Raw genomic sequence first — 23,484 nt, forward strand, 5'->3', positions numbered from 1 at the left:
CGTTGTTCAGGATAGGCAGGCAAGTATGATCATTCTTTTGACAAACATCAAGAATATTTCAAGGACAGCTTTTTTCCATCTTCGTAACTTTGCAAAAAATCTGAATCTTTTTGTCCTAAAATGATGCAGAAATGCATAATGATGCTTTTGTCACTTCTAGATTAGATTACTGCAATACTCTACTCTTCGACTACCCTGATAAAGCACTAAATCAACTTTTATTAGTTCTAAACACGGCTGCTAGAATCCTGACTAGAACCCCCCAAAAATGGATCATATTACTCCAGTGCTAGCCTCTCTACATTGGCTTCCTGTTAAGGGTAGGGCTGATATTAAGGTTTTACTGCTAACCTACAAAGCATTACATGGGTTTGCTCCTACCTATCTCTCCGATTTGGTCCTGGCGGACATACCTATACATACACTACAGTCACAAAACGCAGGCCTCCTTTTTGTCACTAGATTTTCTAAGCAAACAGCTGGAGGCAGGGCTTTCTCCTATAGAGCTCCGTTTTTATGGAATGATCAATGAAGACTCATCTCTTTAGTAGGTCCTATGATTGAGTGTAGTCTGGCACTGTAGCGACAAACTGCTCTTGCTTTTTCTGCCTGGCCGGCTCCCATCTTTCTACTGTGATTCTCTCCCTTTGACCTTATTACGGGGGTTGAGTCATTGGTTTATTAGTGCTCTTCCATGCTGTCCCTAGGAGGGGTGCATCACTTGAGTGGGTTGAGTTACAGACATGATCTTCCTGTCCAGTTTTGCGCCCCCTCAAGCTTGTGCAGTGGAGGAGATCTTTGTGGGCTATACTCAACCTTGTCTCAGGGTAGTAAGTTGGTGGTCTGTTGATATCCCTCTAGTGGTGTTGGGTCTGTGCTTAGGCAAAGTGGGTGGAGTTATATCCTGCCTGGTTGGTCCTGTCCGGGGGGATCGTCGGACAGGGATACAGTGTCCCCCGACCCACCTCTGTCTCAGTCTCCACTATCTATGCTGCAAGAGTCTACGTGCTGGGGGTCTAGAGCCAGTCTGTTACATCTGGTGTAATTCTCCTGTCTTATCTATTGTCCTGTGTGAATTTAAGTATGCTCCCTCTAATTCTCTCTCTCCCGGAGAACCTGAGCCCTAGGATCATGCCTTAGGACTACCTGGCCTGATGACTCCTGGCTGTCCCCAGTCCACTTATTCGTGCTGCTGCTCCAATTTCAATTGTTCTGCCTGCCTTCTACAACCATGCTGGTCATTCTAGCTCTAAATGGCCATGTACTCTTATAATCTCCACCTGGCACCGCCAGAAGTTCCTGAATTTCGAAGGAGTTTTTCCTAGCCACCGTTCTCCTACACCTGCATTGCTTGCTGTTTGGGGTTTTAAGCTGGGTTTCTGTATAGCACTTTGTGACATCTGCTGATGTAAAAAGGGCTTTATAAAATACATTTGATTGATAACTGTTTGTGCTAGGACTATGTAAAGCCAGTACATCATCTGTCATTAATTACAGCTTCATATTCGTTTTTATGATGGAGGCAGTGGTGTGTTTTTTTCTACTTGCACGCACGCACATCACAAACACACACACACACACAGAAATCAGTACCATGGACAGCCACATTATATTTAGCTTATGTTGATTGGACTAAATCATTTTTGGTATCTTTTAGTTGTCACTGTATTAAACTATAGCTGATTAGATTATGTTGAAGTTGAAATGGTGCTGGAATACTGGAGGCAGCTCCTGTTTTCTTTCAACTTCCGGTAACTCTCCGTGGTTCTAAATCAATCGTTTTGTAGTAGTCTGAAAATGTTGGAGATATTGCCTTGCTTGACCATGCAATATGTTTTGTGAACTTAAACGGGCAGATATTGATTTCTGGTTTTGTAATGAAACAAATTTGTGGTTGAATTTATTCTGTTTTCTTATTGTCTCGGCATATGAACTAACCGGTTATAGAGCAAATAGCACAATTATCACAACATATAGGTTGTAATGGTTTTTTTTGGGGGGGGGGGCTTGGCTTCCCCAGTGATTTTACCCACGCACCGCTACTGGATGGAGGGTGTCTTTATCCTTCCCTTATGCCCTACCGGCAAGCTAGTCAGTCATGAATCCCCATTCTGGAACTGGAAATAGAAATTCTCATAGCTCTTGAATTTGAAATTACAATTTTCTAAATTAACTCATCCCCTACAAGGGGCAAAGGATTTTAGATGTGGTAAGCAAGTGCCAAGGGGGTATGATATTATAGTTCTGGTTCTCATCTGCATTCTGACACCTCCCCAATGGCCCAGACTGCTCTAAGCTGGTGTCAAGTGTTTGTGATAAGGCCTATAGTCTTTCAGGACTGTATGCTTTTCCCATGTTCATTGCATTTGTAACCTTTGTACCGAATGGGCCTCCAGCATGCAGAACCTTGGTTGTGAACTTTTATGGTGTCCAGGAAAATGGGCTCACAGCACAGGCGATCTGCATTCAAAAAAATGTAAGAAAATTTGAAGGTCAAAGGTTACGGGACCGACGTGTGATGACCACACCCCAGCAGAAGCTGCTCTTTATAGAAATGTAATTCTTTCCGCAGTGTGGGTCTCGTTTCTCGCCCAGCCCCCTCTGGGTTCCCAGTCTTCCCAATGCTGGCAAATGATTGGAGTAAAAAATCAGCTCAGAGGATTTGAAAAGATTTGGTCCCCTTTGTCAACATCAAACTCAAATTGGGTTTTAAGGCAGGGGTTGTTGTGCAATGATATACAACGCCAGATATACAACACCAAATATTCAATATTCAAGCTACGATGTGGTGATCTTTCACGCAAGCCAAACTGCAAGTCAGTTAAGGTGTGTGGTGTGTCATTGCATTTTAATACTGAACACTCCCCTGAAAATGTATTGATCAATATTTCCAAAGAATGATTAGCGTATCATCAATATCAATAAATAATAGTGACAGTTTATCAGTCAGACAAGTTACATTGGAGAATTTCAGTGGAAAGAAACTAGCCTGGCCAAAACTATGATGTTGAACAAGGTTTGTAGGCTATACACAAACAGACTGCAGAACAGTGAAATGTTCATTACCATGTGTGTATGTGTTTGAGAGAAGAGAAGAAAGAAATGAGAACATTTGCATTGGGGTTTTAGAAATTATTTATGTGGCAACAAATAATTCCACATACATATCAGTTTAAACTGTAACAGTTGCCACCACTGAAGTTGTCGAGTGCTTGTATTTACAGAAGAAAGTGACTATAGTTCATGTGTGTTACACTTTGATATTTGTTCCTTTTTATTCCTACCCATAGGGTAATAGGTCCACAGTAGCTTTGCGTGCATTATAAAACACACACAACTAGGTTAATGTTTCCTTAACTATATCCATAAAAAAACGAAAACGAAATACCAACTGTAACACAGAAAACAAAAAAGAACACAATGTTACAAAGTTACAGAGAATATATCTATAGTGTCTTCCTCATCCCACAAATACAGCAACAGAGGTTGTGACACAGCACACAAATAATCTGGCTGAGGCACAGCACTCGATCATTAAAAAAAACTATTCATGTGAAACTGACAAGCTAATAAAGGCTCTCCACATGTTTAGCTTTGTCTCAGCCATAAACTTCTCTCATAGTTTTCTGGCTGTATGCCAATTGACATGACAGGGCTCCAGTGGTGAAACATTAAGGCAATCCATGCTGGGTTGTATTCATTAGGCACCAAACGGAAGAAAACAGACAAACAGGGAGCGACAACCTTAATTTATCACATAAGAAACATTCATGTTCATTTTCCGTTCCAAAATGTATTGCTACGGTGTGCCCTAATGAATATGACCCTGGTTTTGCAGCAGGCTAGCATGTCTTCTGGACAATGTCGCAGAGGCCTACTCTGAGTAAGTGTTGACCAAGAGAAAATGGTGTGCATCGTTAAAATACTGTACTGACGACAGCCACAGTATACAACATAAACAGAGTTCCGTACATTAGTGTCCCAGTACAGGGAGGGAGGGGTGATGATCAGTGTTTGTTGACTTGGCAGGTTGCCGGGCAGGGATGGGTGTTCATTAACTGAAAAGGCACAGCTGGGCAGTCTCACACTGCACACTTCCACATGTGAGATTCTTCCGACTGCCTCTGTTTCTATAATCCCAAAGGGTTTGCACAGCGATTTTCTGCAAACAACAAACCACCACCATTGAGGCGATTATTGCCCTCAACAGACTAGGCCTAAGCTACAATATTCTGATTGTGTAATGTGAGAAGAAGTCCTGAATCTTGTTTGTCTGTGCTGTGGCCTGTGGGTCAAGTTAACAAGGTTACCCAGTTTTGATACTCTCCAGCCTCTCTCCCCTACCATTACACTGATACTCCTGATTAGGTGCCTCTGGGTCGTGTTGGGGAAAGGCAGTGGGACGTTTGCATCCATAGGCTTGGCAGGCTGCTTGGGCATGACTGTGCCCAGGACAGCTCCGCTCTCTGAGGGATGAGTAGGAAGCCTACTTGGCCCAGCCTGTGGTGGCCTCTCCATTTATGTAAGCGAAGCCGGGAAAGTGTTGTGAGTGTTCGTATTCAGAGTTCCTGCGAGGGGCCAGGGGGGAGTACATGTCTCCAGAGGCGGCGTAGCGGGAGGAGTGCATAGGGGGACTGGTGTAACAGCTGTTGGCTGGGGAGACATCCGCCCACCGTGGGGCCACGGGTGTAGGGTGCAGCCGAGGAGCACCTCCCATCAAGCATGGCTCCATCCGAGACATCTGGCTATTGAGCGGGTACTGCCGAACAGAAGAGAATATAGGGTTTTAGGGTGATGGTATTATATGTAACATGCATGTATCATATCTAGGGCTGGGCTTTTCCCTGAATGCATGACCTGACAGGAGAAACACCAGCCCCTAGTTAGGCTATAGCTGAACTCCAGAGATTTCCCTGGTCACGTAAAATTACCAGGCAAAAACTCCTGGCCCTTATGTAATAATTAATGTGAAACATAATAACACATCCTTACTTTCTCTGTAACATTATGATGTTTATAATTCACAATGAATCAAATAAAATGCACATTTATTTGTCACATGCGCCGAATACAACAGGCTTGCTTACAAGCCCTTAGCCAACAATACAGTTTTTTTTAAATACCTAAAAAAGTAAGAGATAAAAATAACAAATAATTAAAGAAAAGCAGTAAAATAACAATAGCAGGGCTATATACAGGGGGTACCAGAGTCAATGTGCGGGGGCACCAGTGTAATTGAGGTAATATGTACATGAAGGTAGAGTTATTAAAGTGATTATGCATAGAAAATAACAGAGAGTAGCAGCAGCGTAGAAGGGGGGGCAATGCAAATAGTCTGGGTAGCCATTTGATTAGATGTCCAGGAGTCTTATGGCTTGGAGGTAGAAGCTGTTTAGAAGCGTCTTGGACCTAGACTTGGTGCTCCGGTACTGCTTGCCGTGCGGTAGCAGAGAGAACAGTCTATGACTAGGGTGGCTGGAGTCTTTGACAATTTTTAGGGCCTTCCTCTGACACCGGCTGGTATAAAGTTCCTGGATGGCAGGAAGCTTGGCCCCGGTGATGTGCTGGGCCGTACACACTACCCTCTGTAGTGCCTTGCCGAGCAGTTGCCATATCAGGCAGTGATGCAACCTGTCTGGATGCTCTCGATGGTGCAGCTGTAAAACCTTTTGAGGATCTGAGGACCCATGCCAAATCTTTTCAGTCTCCTGAAGGGAATAGGTTTTTATTGTGCCCGCTTCACGACTGTCATGGTGTGCTTGGACCATATTAGTTTGTTGGTGATGTGGACACCAAGGAACTTGAAGCTCTCAATCTGCTCCACTGCTGCCCCGTCGATGAGAATGGGGGCGTGCTTGGTCCTCCTTTTCCTGTAGTCCACAATGTCTGTTGTAAATGGTAGACATAAATAAGACACTTCCTGGAACTGTTGGACTAGGATAAGCGGTCAGCCGGTAGTATTTTCATTGCCCAGGGTGACCAACGACTAACAGTGAGGACAGAATCAGCTCCTCTTACAAAATATTTGGTACTGGTCGGGAAATCCAACAAAGTGTCATCTCCTTTCCTTCCTCTTGAGAGACCCTCTTAGACCCTCTTAGACAAAGCACACACATTGTGCCCGATTTAAGTTCAGAGCAGGGTGGAAAAAAGTGGAAGTAAAAGTATTTCCTCTTTATTCCACTAAATATAAACACACAGGCAACAGTCAGTTCTATTATGAAGGATGGTGGCATGGAAAGAGGCCGTCATCACAGGTCAGGGAGAAGGATGGGTGGTTCAGCGACCTCTTGTTCACGCGCAGAAAAGAGACCATTGAAAAACAATATTTTAATAAACGCCCCCCCTGCCCTGGTCTATGAGTTCTATGGCCACTGGCTCAGAGAGATGAAGAGACTATTGAGTGGTGGGAAGGGGATGCACAGTGGAGCACAGAGCTGGGCCCCTTTGGGCTGGGTCCTGGGCCCCCGGCCAGATCACCTCCCACTGTCTGCTGCTTCCGCTGGTGTGGAGAGGAGAGGAGGATTCCGACTGCTGAGGCCCAGCGAATCTCCTCCCACTACAAAGACAGGGAGGCTGGAGGGCCCTTTAAAGGAAATTACCATCAGAAGGGTCAACTCACACCATTCACTGCTGTGGCTAACAGTGTATGAGCTCCACCACCATCACCACCACCACCCTGCTGCTGCACCTCCCAACCTCTAGCCTGCTCTTACTCTTCTTTTTTCTTCTGTTGACCTTCTTGCTCAGTCTCTCTCTCTCTCTCTCTCTCTCTCTCATTCTCTTTCTCTCACCCGCACCAGGGTAAATGTTCTCCTGGCTCTAACTAACCACTCTTGGTGCCACACCAGTTCTAACTCTCTCTTTCCCTCTCTCCCTCTGTCTATCCCCAGAGCATGCCACACTGTTGGCACCAACGCTATAAAATGCGTTTTGCATACTAACAAGCCCCGTTCTCCTTTTCACTTCCTGTTCATATTAACATTCCTCTCTGATTTACTGCCTGTGAAAAATTCAACCTTACAAAAGCTAGGATGGAATTTATGTCCCGCCTACAGCCCACCGGGAATAAACTATCACTCTTCGGGATTATATAGGGAGGTGGATAGATATAAGTGGATAGATATGAGAGGGAGGTCATTATAATGGCATGTTGAAGAAAAAGAAACAAGAATCAACATTAAAAATGTTCATAGCTTAGCATGACTTCTGATTCATTCTGCTTGATTCAATGCCTAAAATTTCAGTGGTTCTTGCGCCTATGTAATGATGTACTATGGTGATTAGGTGATTTCCAGGCTTTTCTATAATACAAATAACCCAGCAGACAGCCTCATTTTGAACAGTCTCTTTGTAATGGATTTGATACAGTGTTGCACTGCCTTTCTTCCTACTCTGCTCTGACGTCAATTAAATACCTTGTAGTCCACTCCAGGACCCAAGCCAAGAACAACTATTGCCACCAACAAAGTCTAGCAGGTGTGGTGAACAGTGTAAAAAAGCGGGAATTGTAGACTCTGGCTAAATGTCACCATCATCAAACAGGCCATAAAGATATACAGTATGTTGGAAGTTTGACAAAGGGTCTTAATGTGTTGAGTAAATATAAAGCCAATCTCGGCACCCAAAACCAAATCTCGTGTGTGCTCTGAGAGACTTATATAAGGCTATGTGCGTAGTGTAATGGACGTGCATAGTATAATGGACGTGTGTAGTATAATGGGTGTGAGTAGTATCATGGACGTGTGTAGTATAATGGACATGTGTAGTATAATTGATGGGCATAGTATAATGGACGTGCGTAGTATAATGGACATGTGTAGTATAATGGATGTGCGTAGTATAATGGACATGTGTAGTATAATGGACGTGCGTAGTATAATGGACATGTGTAGTATAATGGACGTGCGTAGTATGATGGACGTGCGTAGTATAATGGACATGTGTAGTATAATGGACGTGCGTAGTATAATGGACATGTGTAGTATAATGGATGTGCGTAGTATAATGGACGTGCGTAGTATAATGGACATGTGTAGTATAATGGACCTGTGTAGTATAATGGACGTGCGTAGTATAATGGACGTGCGTAGTATAATGGACATGTGTAGTATAATGGACGTGCGTAGTATAATGTCACTGAAATATCTCCACTGTAATTCCATCCAGTACACCGTTAGTAAATCCTCAGGTGAATGTACAGTAGGTGCTATGGCCTGATTTGTGATTGGGAGTCCAAGTTGGGACTGACCTGTGCAGAGGTGCGGTGGTAGGCGGGATAGGGGAGGGGGGCAGGGATGCCTGGTTCGTGGGCCAGACTTGGGTACTGGCTCTGGATGGAGTGGGGGTGCTGGTTAGAATAGCTCCCGTAGTTATAGCTCCCAGTAAACCTGGAGAGAGTACACAAAAACAGGTCAACATCATGTGTTCAGTGTGGCTCAGTTGGTAGTGCATGATGCTTGCAATGCCAGAGTTGTGAGTTTAAATCCTACGGGGGACCAGTATAAAAATGCATGGACTCACTACTGTAAGTCACTCTGGATAAGAGCGTCTACTAAATGACAACAATTTTAATGTAGTACTTTAAATGTCTTCTGTCTATTTTTGAGTAAGAAATCAGATATAGTGCCTTCAGAAAGTATTCATACCACTTGACTTATTCCACAGTGTTACAGCCTAAATTCAAAATTGATTAAACATATTATTTTCTCTACAATCTACACAAAATACCCCATAATGACAAAGTATTTTAAAAAACATGTTTGTAGAAATGTTACAAAAAAATACAAAAAAATGTAATTAACATAAATATTCACACCCCTGAGTCAATATATGTTAGAATCACCTTTGGCAGCAAATACAGCTGTGAGCCTTTCTGGGTAAATCTCTAAGAGCTTTACACACCTAGATTGTAACATATTAACATATTATTATAATTGTTTTAATCTTCAGACTCTGTCAATATGGTTGTTGCCATAGATTTTCAAACCAATTTAAGTCACTCAGGAACATTCAATGTCGTCTTGGTAAGCAACTTCAGTGTACGTATATTATTCATAGCCATCTATTTACCACCACAAACCGATGCTGGCACTAAGACCGTACTCAACGAGCTGTATAATGCCATTTTTTATTTTTTTATTTAGGCAAGTCAGTTAAGAACAAATTCTTATTTATAATGACAGCCTAGGAATAGTGGGTTAATTGCCTTGTTCAGGGGCAGAACGACAGATTTCTACCTTGTCAGTTCAGCCAACAAGAAAATGCTAATCCAAAAGTGGCGCTCCTAGTGGACGGGGACTTTAATGCAGGCAAACTTAAATCTGTTTTACCTAATTTCTACCAGCATGTCACATGTGCAACCAGAGGGAAAAAAGCTCTACTACACACACAGAGACGCATACAAAGCTCCCCCTCGCCCTCCATTTGGCAAATCTGACCATAATTCCATCCTACTGATTCCTGTTTACAAGCAAAAACTAAAGCAGTAAGTACCAGTGACTTGCTCAATACGGAAGTGGTCAGATGACGTGGATGCTACGCTACAGGACTGCTTTGCTAGCACAGACTGGAATATGTTCCGGGATTCATCCAATGGCATTGAGGAATATACCACATCAGTCATCGGCTTCATCAATAAGTGCATCAACGACGTCGTCCCCACACTGACCGTACGTACATATCCCAACCAGAAGCAATGGATTACAGGAAAATTCAGCATCGAGCTAAAGGCTAGAGCTACCGCTTTCAAGGAGCGGAACACTAATCTGGACGTTTATAAGAAATCCCGCTACGCCCTCAAACAACCATAAAACAGGCAAAGTGTCAATACAGGATTAACTTGAATCCTACTACACCAGCAATGACACTCGTCGGATGTGGCAGGGCTCGAAAACGGACTACAAAGGGAAATCCAGCTGCGAGCTGCCAAGTGACGCGAGCCTACCTGACGAGCTAAACACTTTCTATGCTTGCTTAGAGGCAAGCAACACTGGAGCATGCAGGAGAGCACCAGCTGATCCAGATGGCTGTGTGATAACGCTCTCGGTAGTAGATGTGTGCAAAACCTTCACACAGGTCAACATTCACAAAGCCACGGGGCCAGAAGGATTACCTAGACGTGTACTCAAAGCATTCGTGGACCAACTGGCAAGTGTCTTCACAGACACTTTCAACCTCTCCCTGACCGAGTCTGTAATACCTACATGTTTCAAGCAGACCACCATAGTCCCTATGACCAAGGAAGGTAACCTGCCTAAATTATTACTGCCTCATAGAACTCACGTCAGTAGCCATGAAGTGCTTTGAAAGGCTGGTCATGGCTCACATCAACAGCATCATCCCGGATACACTAGACCCACTCCAATAAGTAATCCGCCCCAACAGACCCACAAATGACGCAATCTCAATCACACTCCACACTGCCGTTTCCCACCTGGACAAAAGGAACACCTATGTGAGAATGCTGTTCATTGACTACAGCTCAGCGCTCAACACCATAGAGCCAACAAATTTCATCACTAAGCTAAGGACCCTGGGATGAAACACCTCCCTCTGCAACTGGATCCTGGCGGGCAGCCCCCAGGTGGTAAGAGTAGGCAACAAAACGTCTGCCACGCTATTCCTCAAAACTGGGGCCCCACAGGGGTGCGTGCTTAGTCCCCTCCTATTCTCCCTGTTCACCCACGACTCCAGCGCCATCATTAAGTTTGCTGACGACACAACAGCGGTAGGCCTGATTACCGACAACGATGAGATAGCCTATAGGGAGGAGGTCAGAGACCTGCAGTGTGGTGCTTACGGCACAGTACATCACTGGGGCCAAGCTTCCTGCCATCCAGGACCTACAGTTGAAGTTGGAAGTTTACATACACATAGGTTGGAGTCATTAAAACTAGTTTTTCAACCACTTCACAAATTTCTTGTTAACAAACTATAGTTTTGGCAAGTCGGTTAGGACATCTACCTTGTGCATGACATAAGTAATTTTTCCAACAATTGTTTACAGACAGATTATTTCACTTATAATTCACTGTATCATAATTCCAGTAGGTCAGAAGTTTACATACACTAAGTTGTCTGTGCCTTTAAATAGCTTGGAAAATTCCAGAAAATTATGTCATGGCTTGAGAAGCTTCTGATAGGCTAATTGACATCATTTGAGTCAATTGGAGATGTACCTGTGGATGCATTTCAAGACCTACCTTCAAACTCAGTGCCTCTTTGCTTGACATCATGGGAAAATCAAAAGAAATCAGCCAAGACCTCAGAAAACAAATTGTAAACCTCCACAAGTCTGGTTCATCCTTGGGAGCACTTTCCAAATGCCTGCCATGGGAGCAGGTAGAAGCAGCGAGGAAGGTGGAGGCAGCAAGAAAGAGGGCCCAGGGCACACAGGGAATGTGGCAGAGTCAGGATTCAGACCTGAGCCAACTCCCCGTGCTTACCGTGGCGAGCATCATACTGGTCAGTTACCGTGTTATGCGGTGGAGCGAATTCACAGCCCGGTGCGCTACATCCCAGCTCCCCGCATCTGCCGGGCTAGGTGAGCATCCAGCCAGGACGGATGGTGCCGGCTCAGCGCGCCTGGTCTCCAGTGCGTCTCTTCGGCCCAGGATATCCTGCGTCGGCTCTGCGCACTGTGTCTCCGGTACGTCTGCACAGCCCAGTGCGTCCTGTGCCAGCGCCCCACATTTGCAGGACAGAGATAACCACCCAGCAAGGACGGGTTGTGCAATCTCTAAGCTCGAGACCTCCAGTGAGCCTCCACAGCCCAGTGTATCTGGTGCCTCCACAGCCCAGTGTATCTGGTGCCTCCTGTATGTCTCTCCAGCCTGTAGAGTCCTGTGCCTGCTCCCAGAGCCAGGCCTCCTGTGTGTCTTTCCACTCCAGTGATGATCCATGGCACGAAGTCTCCAGTGATGATCCATGGTACGAAGCCTCCGGTGATGATCCATGGCACGAAGCCTCCGGTGAGGAGTCATGGCACGAAGCCTCCCACGATGGCCTCCAGTCAAGAGCCCTCCAGTGACGGCCTCCAGTCCGGAGCCTCCAGCGACGGTCACCAGTCCGGAGTCTCCAGCGACGGCCTCCAGTCCGGAGCCTCCAGCGACGGTCTCCAGTCCGGAGCCTCCAGCGACGGACTGGAGCCTTTTTATGTCTCGATTTGGTTTGGTCAGGGTGTGATTTGGGGTGGGCATTCTATGTTTTTGTATTTCTATGTTTTGGCCGGGTATGGTTCTCAATCAAGGACAGCTGTCTATCGTTGTCTCTGATTGGGAACCATACTTAGGTAGCCCTTGTCCCTCCTTTCAGTGTGGGAAGTTAACTTTATTTGTGGTACATAGCCCTTAAGCTTCATGGTTGTTTTTGTATTGTTTATTGTTTTTGTCGGCGTCATCCTAATAAAAAGGAAAATGTACGCTCACGACGCTGCGCTTTGGTCTACTTCATTCGACGGTCGAGACAAGTACGCAAGTATAAACACCATGGGACCACGCAGCAGTCATACCGCTCAGGAAGGAGACACATTCTGTCTCCTAGAGATTAACGTACTTTGGTGCGAAAAGTGCAAATCAATCCCAGAACAACAGCAAAGGACCTTGTGAAGATGCTGGAGGAAACAGGTACAAACGTATCTATATCCACAGTAAAACAAGTCCTATATCGACATAACCTGAAAGGCCGCTCAGCAAGCAAGAAGACACTGCTCCAAAACCGCCATTAATAAGCCAGACTACGGTTTGCAACTGCACATGGGGACAAAGATTGACTTTTGGACTTTTTGGAGAAATGTCCTCTGGTCTGATGAAACAAAAATAGAACTGCTTGGCCATAATGACCATCGTTATGTTTGGAGGAAAAAGGGGGAGGCTTGGAATCTGAAGAACACCATCCCAACTGTGAAGCACGGGGGTGGCAGCATCCTGCTTTGCTGCAGGAGGGACTGGTGCACTTCACAAAATAGATGGCATCATGAGGAAAGAAAATGATGTGGATATATTGAAGCAACATCTCAAGACATCAGTCGGGAAGTTAAAGCTTGGTGGCAAATGGGTCTTCCAAATGTACAATGACCCCAAGCACACTTCCAAAGTTGTGGCAAAATGGCTTAAGGACAACAAAGTCAAGGTATTGGAGTGGCCATCACAAAGCCCTGACCTCAGTCCTATAGAACATTTGTGGGCAGAACTGAAAAAGCGTGTGCAAGCAAGGAGGCCTACAAACCTGATTCAGTTACTCCAGCTCTGTCTGGAGGAATAGGTCAAAATTCACCCAACTTATTATGGGAAGCTTGTGGAAGGCTACCCAAAACATTTGACACAAGTTAAACAATTTAAAGGCAATGCTACCAAATACTAATTGAGTATGTAAACTTTTGACCCACTGGGAATGTGGTGAAAGAACTAAAAGCTGAAATAAATTGTTCTCTACTATTATTCTGACATTTCACATTCTTAAAATAAAGTGGTGATCCTAACTTACCTAAGACAGGGCATTTTTACTATGATTAAATGTCAGGAATGGTGAAACACTGAGTTTAAATGTATTTGGCTAACGTGTATGTAAACTTCCAACTTCAACTGTATATACTAGTGTCAGAGGAAAGCCCAAAAAATGGTCAAAGACTCCAGTCCCCGAGTCATAGACTGTTCTCTCTGCTACCGCACGGCAAGCGGTACCAGAGCACCAAGTCTAAGACCAAAAGGCTCCTTAACAGCTTCTATACTTTTTATTATTTTTACTTTAGTTTATTTGGTAAATCTAATTCTTGAACTGCATTGTTGGTTAAGGGCTTGTAAGTAAGCACTTCACGGTAAGGTCTACACCTGTTGTATTCGTCGCATGTGACAAATAAAGTTTGATTTGATTTGGAATTAATAACTTCACCATGCTCAAAGGGATATTCAATGTCTGCTTTTTCAAAAATATTTTCCCATATACCTATAGGTGTCCTCCTTTGCGAGGCATTGGAAAACATCTGTGGTCTTTGTGGTTGGATCTATGTTTGAAATTCACTGCTCGACTGAGGGATCTAACAGATAATTGTTTGTGTAGTCATTCAAAAATCATGTTAAACTCACTGAGTGAATCCTGAACTTTAGGCTTGCCATAAATAAGGGATTGAATACTTATTGCCTCATGACATTTCTGCTTTTCATTTTTTATTAATTTGCAAACATTTCTACCAACATAATTCTACTTTGACATTATAGGGTATTGTGTGTAGGCCAGTGAAACAACATCTCACTTTAATCCATTTTAAATTCAGGTTGTAACACAACAAAATTTGGAAAAAGTCAAGGGGTTTGAATACTTTCTGAAGGATCGGAAAATCTCAATGAGAGTTTATAACTCCTCTATGAGAGCTCAGCATTCCCCTGTGAGAGCTCATAATTCCCCTGTGAAAGTTCATAATCCCACTATGAGAGCTCATAACCACCCTATGACAGCTCATAAGTCATCTATGAGAGCTCATAAGTCCACTATGAGAGCTCATAGCCCCATGACAGCTCATAACCCCTCTATGTAAGCTCATAACATCCCTATGAGAGCTCACCCGTGCTCGTCCCTGTGGGCGTAGACTGGTAGTCGATGGGTGGAGGAGGGAGGGGGCACGGGTGCACCGCTGCGCATGCAGGGCTGCTGCTGTCCGCCCTCGGGAGGAGTGCCGCCTGACGTTGTCACTGTGTACGTAAGGGACCAGGTATATGACTGAACAGCGCCTGGCACACACACGTAACACATACACAGACAGAGACAAATGGATTGGCACAGAGGAATTTACCATGCCGTGACCCTTAGAAACCAACCCAATGCATGAGCACAGGCAGGATAGGCCCATTCTAATTAACCATTTAATTCAACTGTCATGTATTAATTCATGTATATTATGTTGGACATGATCATAACATTACCTACAGAACATGACCACTGACGAGTGACATTGCTTCTATTGTAGCTCCAGTATAGTAATAGCTCTATATCCAAGCAACCCTCCCCAGTCCCCCAGTGTTGCTGTCTGTCTCTCTCACCTGTGGTGGCTGTGGCCCCTGTGTACTCTGGGGACTGGGCAGCGGTGGGGGAGCTGGCTGCTGGGACCCCAACTGAGGTGACAGACTTCGGTGGGGAAAATGGCCCTGGGGACGTGGAGGTGGGCGTGGTCTCCGTCAGCATCATCTCTTCCTCTTGTTCAGCTATTAAAGGAGTCAGTGGTCAATAAGCTATTAAAGAGACAGCAGGTTCTTATGTCCTCAAGAGTCAGTGTACTAAACAGCATTCAATATTATTATTGTCAATAGAGAGGGTGCAACGCTGTCATCAAGGCAAAGGATGGCTACTTTGAAGAATCTGAAATAGAAAATATATTTTGATTTGTTTAACACTTTTTTGGTTACTACATGATTCCATATGTGTTATTTCATAGTTTTGATGTCTTCGCTATTATTCTACAATGTAGAAAATATAAAAATAAAGAAAAACTCTTTCACTGGTACTGTACATTTTCTTGTTGATAAAATGCATCTGCGGTTGCTGCAGCAACAATACTGATGGTAGCAGGAAAGGTAATTCCAAAGTCCTATAAAGTAGTAGTAATAGAGGTAGTAGCAGTAGTTAGGGTTGCACATTTTGGGGAATATTCAGAGGTGGAAAACTTCCGTGGGAATTATTAATATATGGGAATTAACGGGAATATATGCAAATTCATATTAATACTTTTTAAATGTAGATGTTTTTGGCATTGGATATATTTGCCATACCATATAGAGACAGGAACACAAACATTTTACCTTATCATAAGTAGACATAATTGCAAATGATTAAATCCTTCCAATAGAAAAAAAATGTAGTTATGAATTGAACTTTAATTAAATGAGTTGACTCTTCACGTAGGATGATTACACTGAACAACAAAAGAAAGGGAATATTGAATGATCTCCATTGATCCATCGCATCTCCCAAAAACATTTTCAACATACATCTGTAAAATGATAGTCTAGAAACTAAAGCTTTGGTTGTCTTCCTCTCAGGCTTCGTTGTCTTCTCCCTGGACCTCCTCAATGTCCACCTCTTGAACATCAGACTCTGAGGTTTCATCTTCCCTGTCACTTTCAAACCTTGTTGAGGATGGCTGATTGTCCGGCTCAAAAAGACTCAAATTTGCCCGGATGGCCACCAATCTTTCAACTGTTGTTTTGGTCAGCTTGTTGCGTGCTTTGGTGTGTGTGTTCCCAAACAAGGACCAGTTGTGCTCTGATGCGGCTGATGTTGGTGGGATTTGGATGATGATGAAGGCAACAGGGGAAAGCGCCTCAGATCCACTAAGTCCCTTCCACCAGGTGGCTGATGAGATACAGTGGGGCAAAAAAGTATTTAGTCAGCCACCAATTGTGCAAGTTCTCCCACTTCAAAAGATGAGAGAGGCCTGTAATTTTCATCATAGGTACACTTCAACTATGACAGACAAAATGAGAAATAAATCCAGAAAATCACATTGTAGGATTTTTTCTGAATTTATTTGCAAATTATGGTGGAAAATAAGTATTTGGTCAATAACAAAAGTTTATCTCAATACTTTGTTATATACCCTTTGTTGGCAATGACAGAGGTCAAACGTTTTCTGTAAGTCTTCACAAGGTTTTCACACACTGTTATTGGTATTTTGGCCCATTCCTCCATGCAGATCTCATCTAGAGCAGTGATGTTTTGGGGCTGTTGCCCAGCAACTCCCTCCAAAGATGTTCTATGGGGTTCAGATCTGGAGACTGGCTAGGCCACTCCAGGACCTTGAAATGCTTCTTACGAAGCCACTCCTTCGTTGCCCGGGCGGTGTGTTTGGGATCATTGTCATGCTGAAAGACCCAGCCACGTTTCATCTTCAATGCCCTTGCTGATGGAAGGAGGTTTTCACTCAAAATCTCACGATACATGGCCCCATTCATTCTTTCCTTTACACGGATCAGTCGTCCTGGTCCCTTTGCAGAAAAACAGCCCCAAAGCATGATGTTTCCACCCCCATGCTTCACAGTAGGTATGGTGTTCTTTGGATGCAACTCAGCATTCTTTGTCCTCCAAACATGATGAGTTGAGTTTTTACCAAAAAGTTATATTTTGGTTTCATCTGACCATATGACATTCTCCCAATCTTCTTCTGGATCATCCAAATGCTCTCTAGCAAACTTCAGACGGGCCTGGACATGTACTGGCTTAAGCAGGGGGACACGTCGGGCACTGCAGGATTTGAGTCCCTGACGGCGTAGTGTGTTACTGATGGTAGGCTTTGTTACTTTGGTCCCAGCTCTCTGCAGGTCATTCACTAGGTCCCCCCATGTGGTTCTGGGATTTTTGCTCACCGTTCTTGTGATCATTTTGACCCCACAGGGTGAGATCTTGCGTGGAGCCCCAGATCGAGGGAGATTATCAGTGGTCTTGTATGTCTTTCATTTCCTAATAAATGCTCCCACAGTTGATTTCTTCAAACCAAGCTGCTTACCTATTGCAGATTCAGTCTTCCCAGCCTGGTGCAGGTCTACAATTTTGTTTCTGGTGTCCTTTGACAGCTCTTTGGTCTTGGCCATAGTGGAGTTTGGAGTGTGACTGTTTGATGTTGTGGACAGGTGTCTTTTATACTGATAACAAGTTCAAACAGGTGCCATTAATACAGGTAACGAGTGGAGGACAGAGGAGCCTCTTAAAGAAGAAGGTACAGGTCTGTGAGAGCCAGATATCTTGCTTGTTTGTAGGTGACCAAAATACTTATTTTCCACCATAATTTGCAAATAAATTCATTAAAAATCCTACAATGTGATTTTCTGGATTTTTTTCCCTCATTTTGTCTGTCATAGTTGAAGTGTACCTATGATGAAAATTACAGGCCTCTCTCATCTTTTTAAGTGGGAGAACTTGCACAATTGGTGGCTGACTAAATACTTTTTTGCCCCACTGTATGTTGGCACGACTGCCATATTGCATCTCCATCCCAAAGCCCTTGCTTGGAAGTGTACTTTGCCAGACTGCCAAGAACCTTGCCCTCATCCAGGCCATAACACCATAGGCCTTGTTGATCTCTGCACCAGACAGGATGCTCTTGCCAGCATACTTGTGGTCCAACATGTACGCTGCGGCGTATACGGGCTTCAGGCAGAAGTATTCAAGCTTTTTGATGCATTTCAGAACTGCAGTTTCCTCTGCTTGGAGCAGAAGTGAAGTAGACAGAGCAGTACGGATTTCTTCTCTTACATCTGCAAGCAAGTCTGAACATCAGACAGAATGGCATTGTCTACCTCAATCCGTGCAATGGCTACTGGTATAGGTTTCAGGAGTTTCAGGCTGCTTACCACTCTCTCCCAAAATACATCATCCAGGAGGATCCTCTTGATGGGGCTGTCCATATCGGCAGAGAGACTCCTTCCCCTCCAGGAGACTGTCAAACATGATGACAACACCACCCCAACGGGTGTTGCTGGGCAGCTTCAATGTGGTTCTCTTATTCTTCTCAATTTGCTTGGTGAGGTAGATTGCTGCTATAACTTGATGACCCTTCACATACCTAACCATTTCCTTGGCTCTCTTGTGGAGTGTATCCATTGTTTTCAGTGCCATGATGTCCTTGAGGAGGAGATTCAATGTATGAGCAGCACAGCCAATGGGTGTGACGTGAGGGTAGGGCTCCTCCACTTTAGACCAAGCAGCCTTCATGTTTGTAGCATTGTCTGTCACCAGTGCAAATATATTCTGTGGTCCAAGGTCATTGATGACTGCCTTCAGCTCATCTGCAATGTAGAGACCGGTGTGTCTGTTGTCCCTTGTGTCTGTGCTCTTGTAGAATACTGGTTGAGGGGTGGAGGTGATGTAGTTAATTATTCCTTGCCCACGAACATTCAACCACCCATAAGAGATGATTGCAATTCAGTCTGCTTTCTCTATGATTTGCTTGACCTTTACTTGAACTCTGTTGAACTCGGCATCCAGCAAATGAGTAGATAACGCATGTCTGGTTTGAGGGGCGAATTCTGGGCAAAGAAGCATCAGAGGTGTGAGCATCAGAGGTGAACCAGCTCGAGCAAGACATTCATCAGTATTTCTCTGACTAGGTTCCTCCATTGAGTCAAAAAAATCTGATTCCAGGAGGACCATGAGCTGTTGCTATCGATATAAATGACTCATTATTTTCACCTCGAATAGAAGTAGATGGACTTTGCAGAGGTTGCTTGTTGTGCGTGCTGAGAGTACTTTATGCATTTGGCCAGATGATTCTGCATCTTTGTTGCATTCTTCACATATGATTTGGCACAGTATTTGCACATGTACACAGCTTTTCCTTCTATATTAGCTGCAGTGAAATGTCTCCACACATCAAATAGTACCCGTGGCATTTTCCTGTAAGGATTAGACAAAAATGAGTAAAAGAACCAAATACAATTCCATGTACAGATAAATAGCTAAGCAATTAGATTAAACAACTAATTTGTAAGATAAATGTTTTAAAATGAAACATGTATGGAAACAGGTGAATTAACACTCCTCAGTTAGCAGGCTCAAGCAAGCTAAAAACCCACATGGTAGCAAAAACTAACTAGCAGAAATTGTTAACAAGTTAGAAATGATTTAAACACACTTTGCTGTAGGCTACTATTGACTAGTTAACAAAAAATCATGTATGTCCTATAAAATATATTCACCCCACCCAGTATTGTAATCAAAACTTACCAGTAAGCATGTAGTCTTTGGCTCAGACAGTGTAGTAGTGTGAGCTCAATAGCAGCTCATTAGTGTGCAAGATCTTGAGAATCAGCTGTACATGTGATGGAAGAATGCACTGTGCATGCAGAGGTTTGCAATTTCATTGACTTGGGGATAGTTTAACATAAATATGCCACAATACCTAGAATTGCCTTATGTGTGTGACAGGGTGGAGGACTAACCTGTGCTACCCTCTGCCTTCATGGCCCTCATGAGTTCGTTTGCCCTCTCCTGGCAGTGCAGAGACTCCAGAAGGTACAGCACATAGTCATCAAACATCAGGTGGATCAGGTGGAACGAGCCTACAAACAAGAAACAGGAAGAAAGAGAGAGAGAGATAAAGAGAGAGTGAGCGAGAGAGAGAGAGAGTCTCTCAGAGTATTCACAGTCAGCCCAGCAAAGTCTACCTGAACAGAGCAATACTCAATCATGAGGCATCAAAGCCAAAGGAACTGCACAATATTAAGAAGTGCTATAGATGGAAGGAAAGTAGTGTAGAAACCTGCCAAAAAATAATCAGGCAACAACAAATACAATCCAATTTGGACAACTTCCAGGACAAAACATTTCACCATAATAGTGAAGGTGTAAACGTGGCAGTAGAAAGCCTAAACAGTATATTTGACCTTTGATCTTCCCTATCAAATAAAACAATTCCAGCAGACAACAAAATAAAATTAGCAACAATGACAAAAGGTTTGATGAAGAATGCAAAAACCTAAGATAGAAATGTAGATACCAATCCAACCAAAAACATAGACACTCAGAAAACCTGAGTCTACACCTTCATTATGGTGAATCACTAAAACAATGTAGAAATACATTACGGAAGAATAAGGAACGGCACGTCAGAAATAATTTCAATGTAATTGAAGAATCCATAGAATCAAATCACTTCTGGGAAAATTGGGACACACTAAACAAACAACAACACGAAGAGTTTTCTATCCAAAACAGAGATGTGTGGATAAACCACTTCTCCAATCTTTTTGGCTCTATACAAAGAATGAACAGCAAAAATATATGCATGATAAATTACAAATCTTAGAATCAGCTATTAAAGACTACCAGAATGCGCTGGATTCTCCAATTCCATTATATGACTACAGTACAAAATACAAACCCTCCATCCCAAAATGTCCTGCGGTGTTGATATCCTACATCAAATTATAAAATATACAGACCACAAATTCCAATTGGCTATACTTAAACTCTTTAACATCATCCTCAGCTCTGGCGTCTTATAATATTTGGAACCAAGGACTGATAACCCCAATACACAAAAGTGGAGACAAATTTGACCCCAATAACTACTGTGGTATATGCAGCAGACTCGTACATTTCCTCAGTGAAAACAATGTAGGGAGCAAATGTCAAATTGTCTTTTTACCAAATTACTGTACGACAGACCACGTATTCACCCTGCACACCCTAATTGTCAAACAAACAAAACAAAACAAAAGCGTTGTCTTCTCATGCTTTGTTGACTTCAAAAAAGCTTTTGACTCAATTTGGCATGAGGGTCTGCTATACAAATTGGAACTGGTGTTGGGGGGAAAACATGATAAAATCCATGTACACAAACAACAAGTTTCACACATTCCTTTACATAGGGCCTTGGGGTGAGACAGGGATGCAGTTTAAGCCCCACCCTCTTCAACACATATATCAACTAATTGGCAAAGGCACCAGAACAGTCTATAGCACCCGGCCTCACCTTACTAGAACCTGAAGTCAAATGTCTAATGTTTGCTGATGGTCTGGTGCTTTTGTCCCCAACCAAGGAGGGCCTACAGAAGCACCTAGATCTTCTGCACAGATTCTGTCAGACCTGGGCCTGACAGTAAATCTCAGTAAGACAAAAATAAAGGTGTTCCAAAAAAGGTACAGTTGCCAGGACAACAAATACAAATTCCATCTAGACACCGTTGCCCTAGAGCACACAAAGAAATGTACATACCTCAGGCTAAACATCAGCGCCACAGGTAACTTCCACAAAGATGTGAACAAGCTGAGAGACTAATTATCAAAATCCAGAAAAGAGACGTTAAATTCTACAACCACCTAAAAGGAAGCGATTCCCAAACTTTCCATAACAAAGCAATCACCTACAGAGAGATGAACCTGGAGAAGAGTCCCCTAAGCAAGCTGGTCACGGGGCTCTGTTCACAAACACAAGCAGACCCCAAAGAGCCCTAAGACAGGAACACAATTAGACCCAACTAAATCATGAGAAAACAAAAAGATAATTACTTGACATATTGGAAATATGTATATTTTTTTAACAGAGCAAACCAGAATCCTATTTGGCCCCAAACAGAAAGTACATAGTGCCACTGTGACTGACCCAAAATTAAGGAAAGCTTTGAGTATGTACAGACTCAGTGAGCATAGCCTTGCTATTGAGAAAGGTTGCCGTAGGCAGACCTGGCTCTCAAGAGAAGACAGGCTATCTGCACACTGCCCACAAAATGAGGTGGAAACTGAGCTGCACTTCCTAACCTCCTGTCAAATGTACGACCATATTAGAAAAACATATTTCTCTCAGATTACACAGACCCACAAATAATTCGAAAACAAATCCAAATTTGATAAACTCCCATATCTATTGGGTGAAATACCCGTGTGCAATCACAACAGCAAGATTTGTGACCTGTTGCCACAAGGGCAACCAGTGAAGAACAAACACCATTGTAAAAACAACCCATATTGATATTTATTTATTTATTTATATACATTGTTACAAGACTGTATGTAGACATAATATGATATTTGAAATGTCTTTATTCTTTTGGAACTTGTGTGAGTTTAAAATGTATTTTATTGTTTATTTCACTTTTGTTTATCCATTTCACTTGCTTTGGCAATGTAAACATATGTTTCCCATGCCAGTAAAGCCCCTTAAATTGAATTGAAATTGAATTGAGAGAGAGAGAGAGAGAGAGAGAGAGAGAGAGAGAGAAAGAGAGAGAGAGAGAGAGAGAGAGAGAGAAACTAAGGAAACAGTCCTTGCCAGGATGGATCAGTGTGCTTATCATCCAACCAACAAGTCTAATAATTTTAAAGGGAAATAATGAGCTATATAAAGTTCAAATGAAGATTCTAAGATGTGCAAGTGTATTTGAGTGTTGTCTGTGGTTGTGGGCCTAGAAATCATCCATTCAAAGCTACGAACATACACTTATACATTTGAAAACACAGTTTACAAAACAACCTGAAAGATCAGACTGTGTGTTTCATTGATCAATCAATCAAATGTATTTATAAAGCCCTTGTTACATCAGCTGATGTCACAAAGTGCTGTACAGAAACCCAGCCTAAAACCCTAAACAGCAAGCAATGCAGATGTTGAAGCAGGGTGGCTAGGAAAAACTCACTAGAAAGGCAGGAACCTAAGAAGAAACCTAGAGGGGAACCAGGCTCTGAGGGGTGGCCAGTCCTCTTCTGGCTGTGCCAGGTGGAGATTATAACAGTACATGGCCAAGATGTTCAAACGTTCATATATGACCAGCAGAGTCAAATAATAATAATCACACTGGTTGTAGAGGGTTACTAGTCCTTCCAAACATCTGACAGACTGCCTCATAGCAGCACACTCAACTCAACAGGAAGTGTGAGGGAGCAGAACAACTGGGCAGTCATTGTCATTAAAGGAGACAGGGGGGCTGTTTCTTGTTTCCTGGTACAAAGTCCTTGCCCCAAATATGACGGCCGACCCCTGGGTCGGGTATGGGAGATGAC

At 43.3% G+C, this 23,484-nt stretch overlaps 1 protein-coding gene across 2 annotated transcripts in view; it reads right to left on the reverse strand.

Moving 5' to 3' along the window:
- Window positions 1-3,123: 3,123 nt before the first annotated feature.
- The window catches only part of LOC112218733 (transcription factor RFX4), a 36,194-nt gene continuing 15,833 nt past the window's right edge, over window positions 3,124-23,484 (reverse strand). Inside the window, exons 14-18 of one of the 2 annotated variants that reach the window (XM_024379804.2) lie at window positions 19,926-20,045; window positions 15,036-15,197; window positions 14,561-14,687; window positions 8,252-8,390; window positions 3,124-4,759 (exon numbers count right to left, since the gene is read on the reverse strand). In XM_024379804.2, coding sequence (XP_024235572.1) covers window positions 4,487-4,759; window positions 8,252-8,390; window positions 14,561-14,687; window positions 15,036-15,197; window positions 19,926-20,045 — 821 coding nt within the window. In that variant the 3' untranslated portion in view covers window positions 3,124-4,486. Of the gene's footprint in view, window positions 4,760-8,251; window positions 8,391-14,560; window positions 14,727-15,035; window positions 15,198-19,925; window positions 20,046-23,484 lie in introns of both variants that reach the window. The other variant, XM_024379803.2, reaches the window with a different exon arrangement.

The sequence above is a fragment of the Oncorhynchus tshawytscha genome, linkage group LG19, assembly GCF_018296145.1.
Source record: "Oncorhynchus tshawytscha isolate Ot180627B linkage group LG19, Otsh_v2.0, whole genome shotgun sequence".
Classification (NCBI taxonomy): domain Eukaryota; kingdom Metazoa; phylum Chordata; class Actinopteri; order Salmoniformes; family Salmonidae; genus Oncorhynchus; species Oncorhynchus tshawytscha.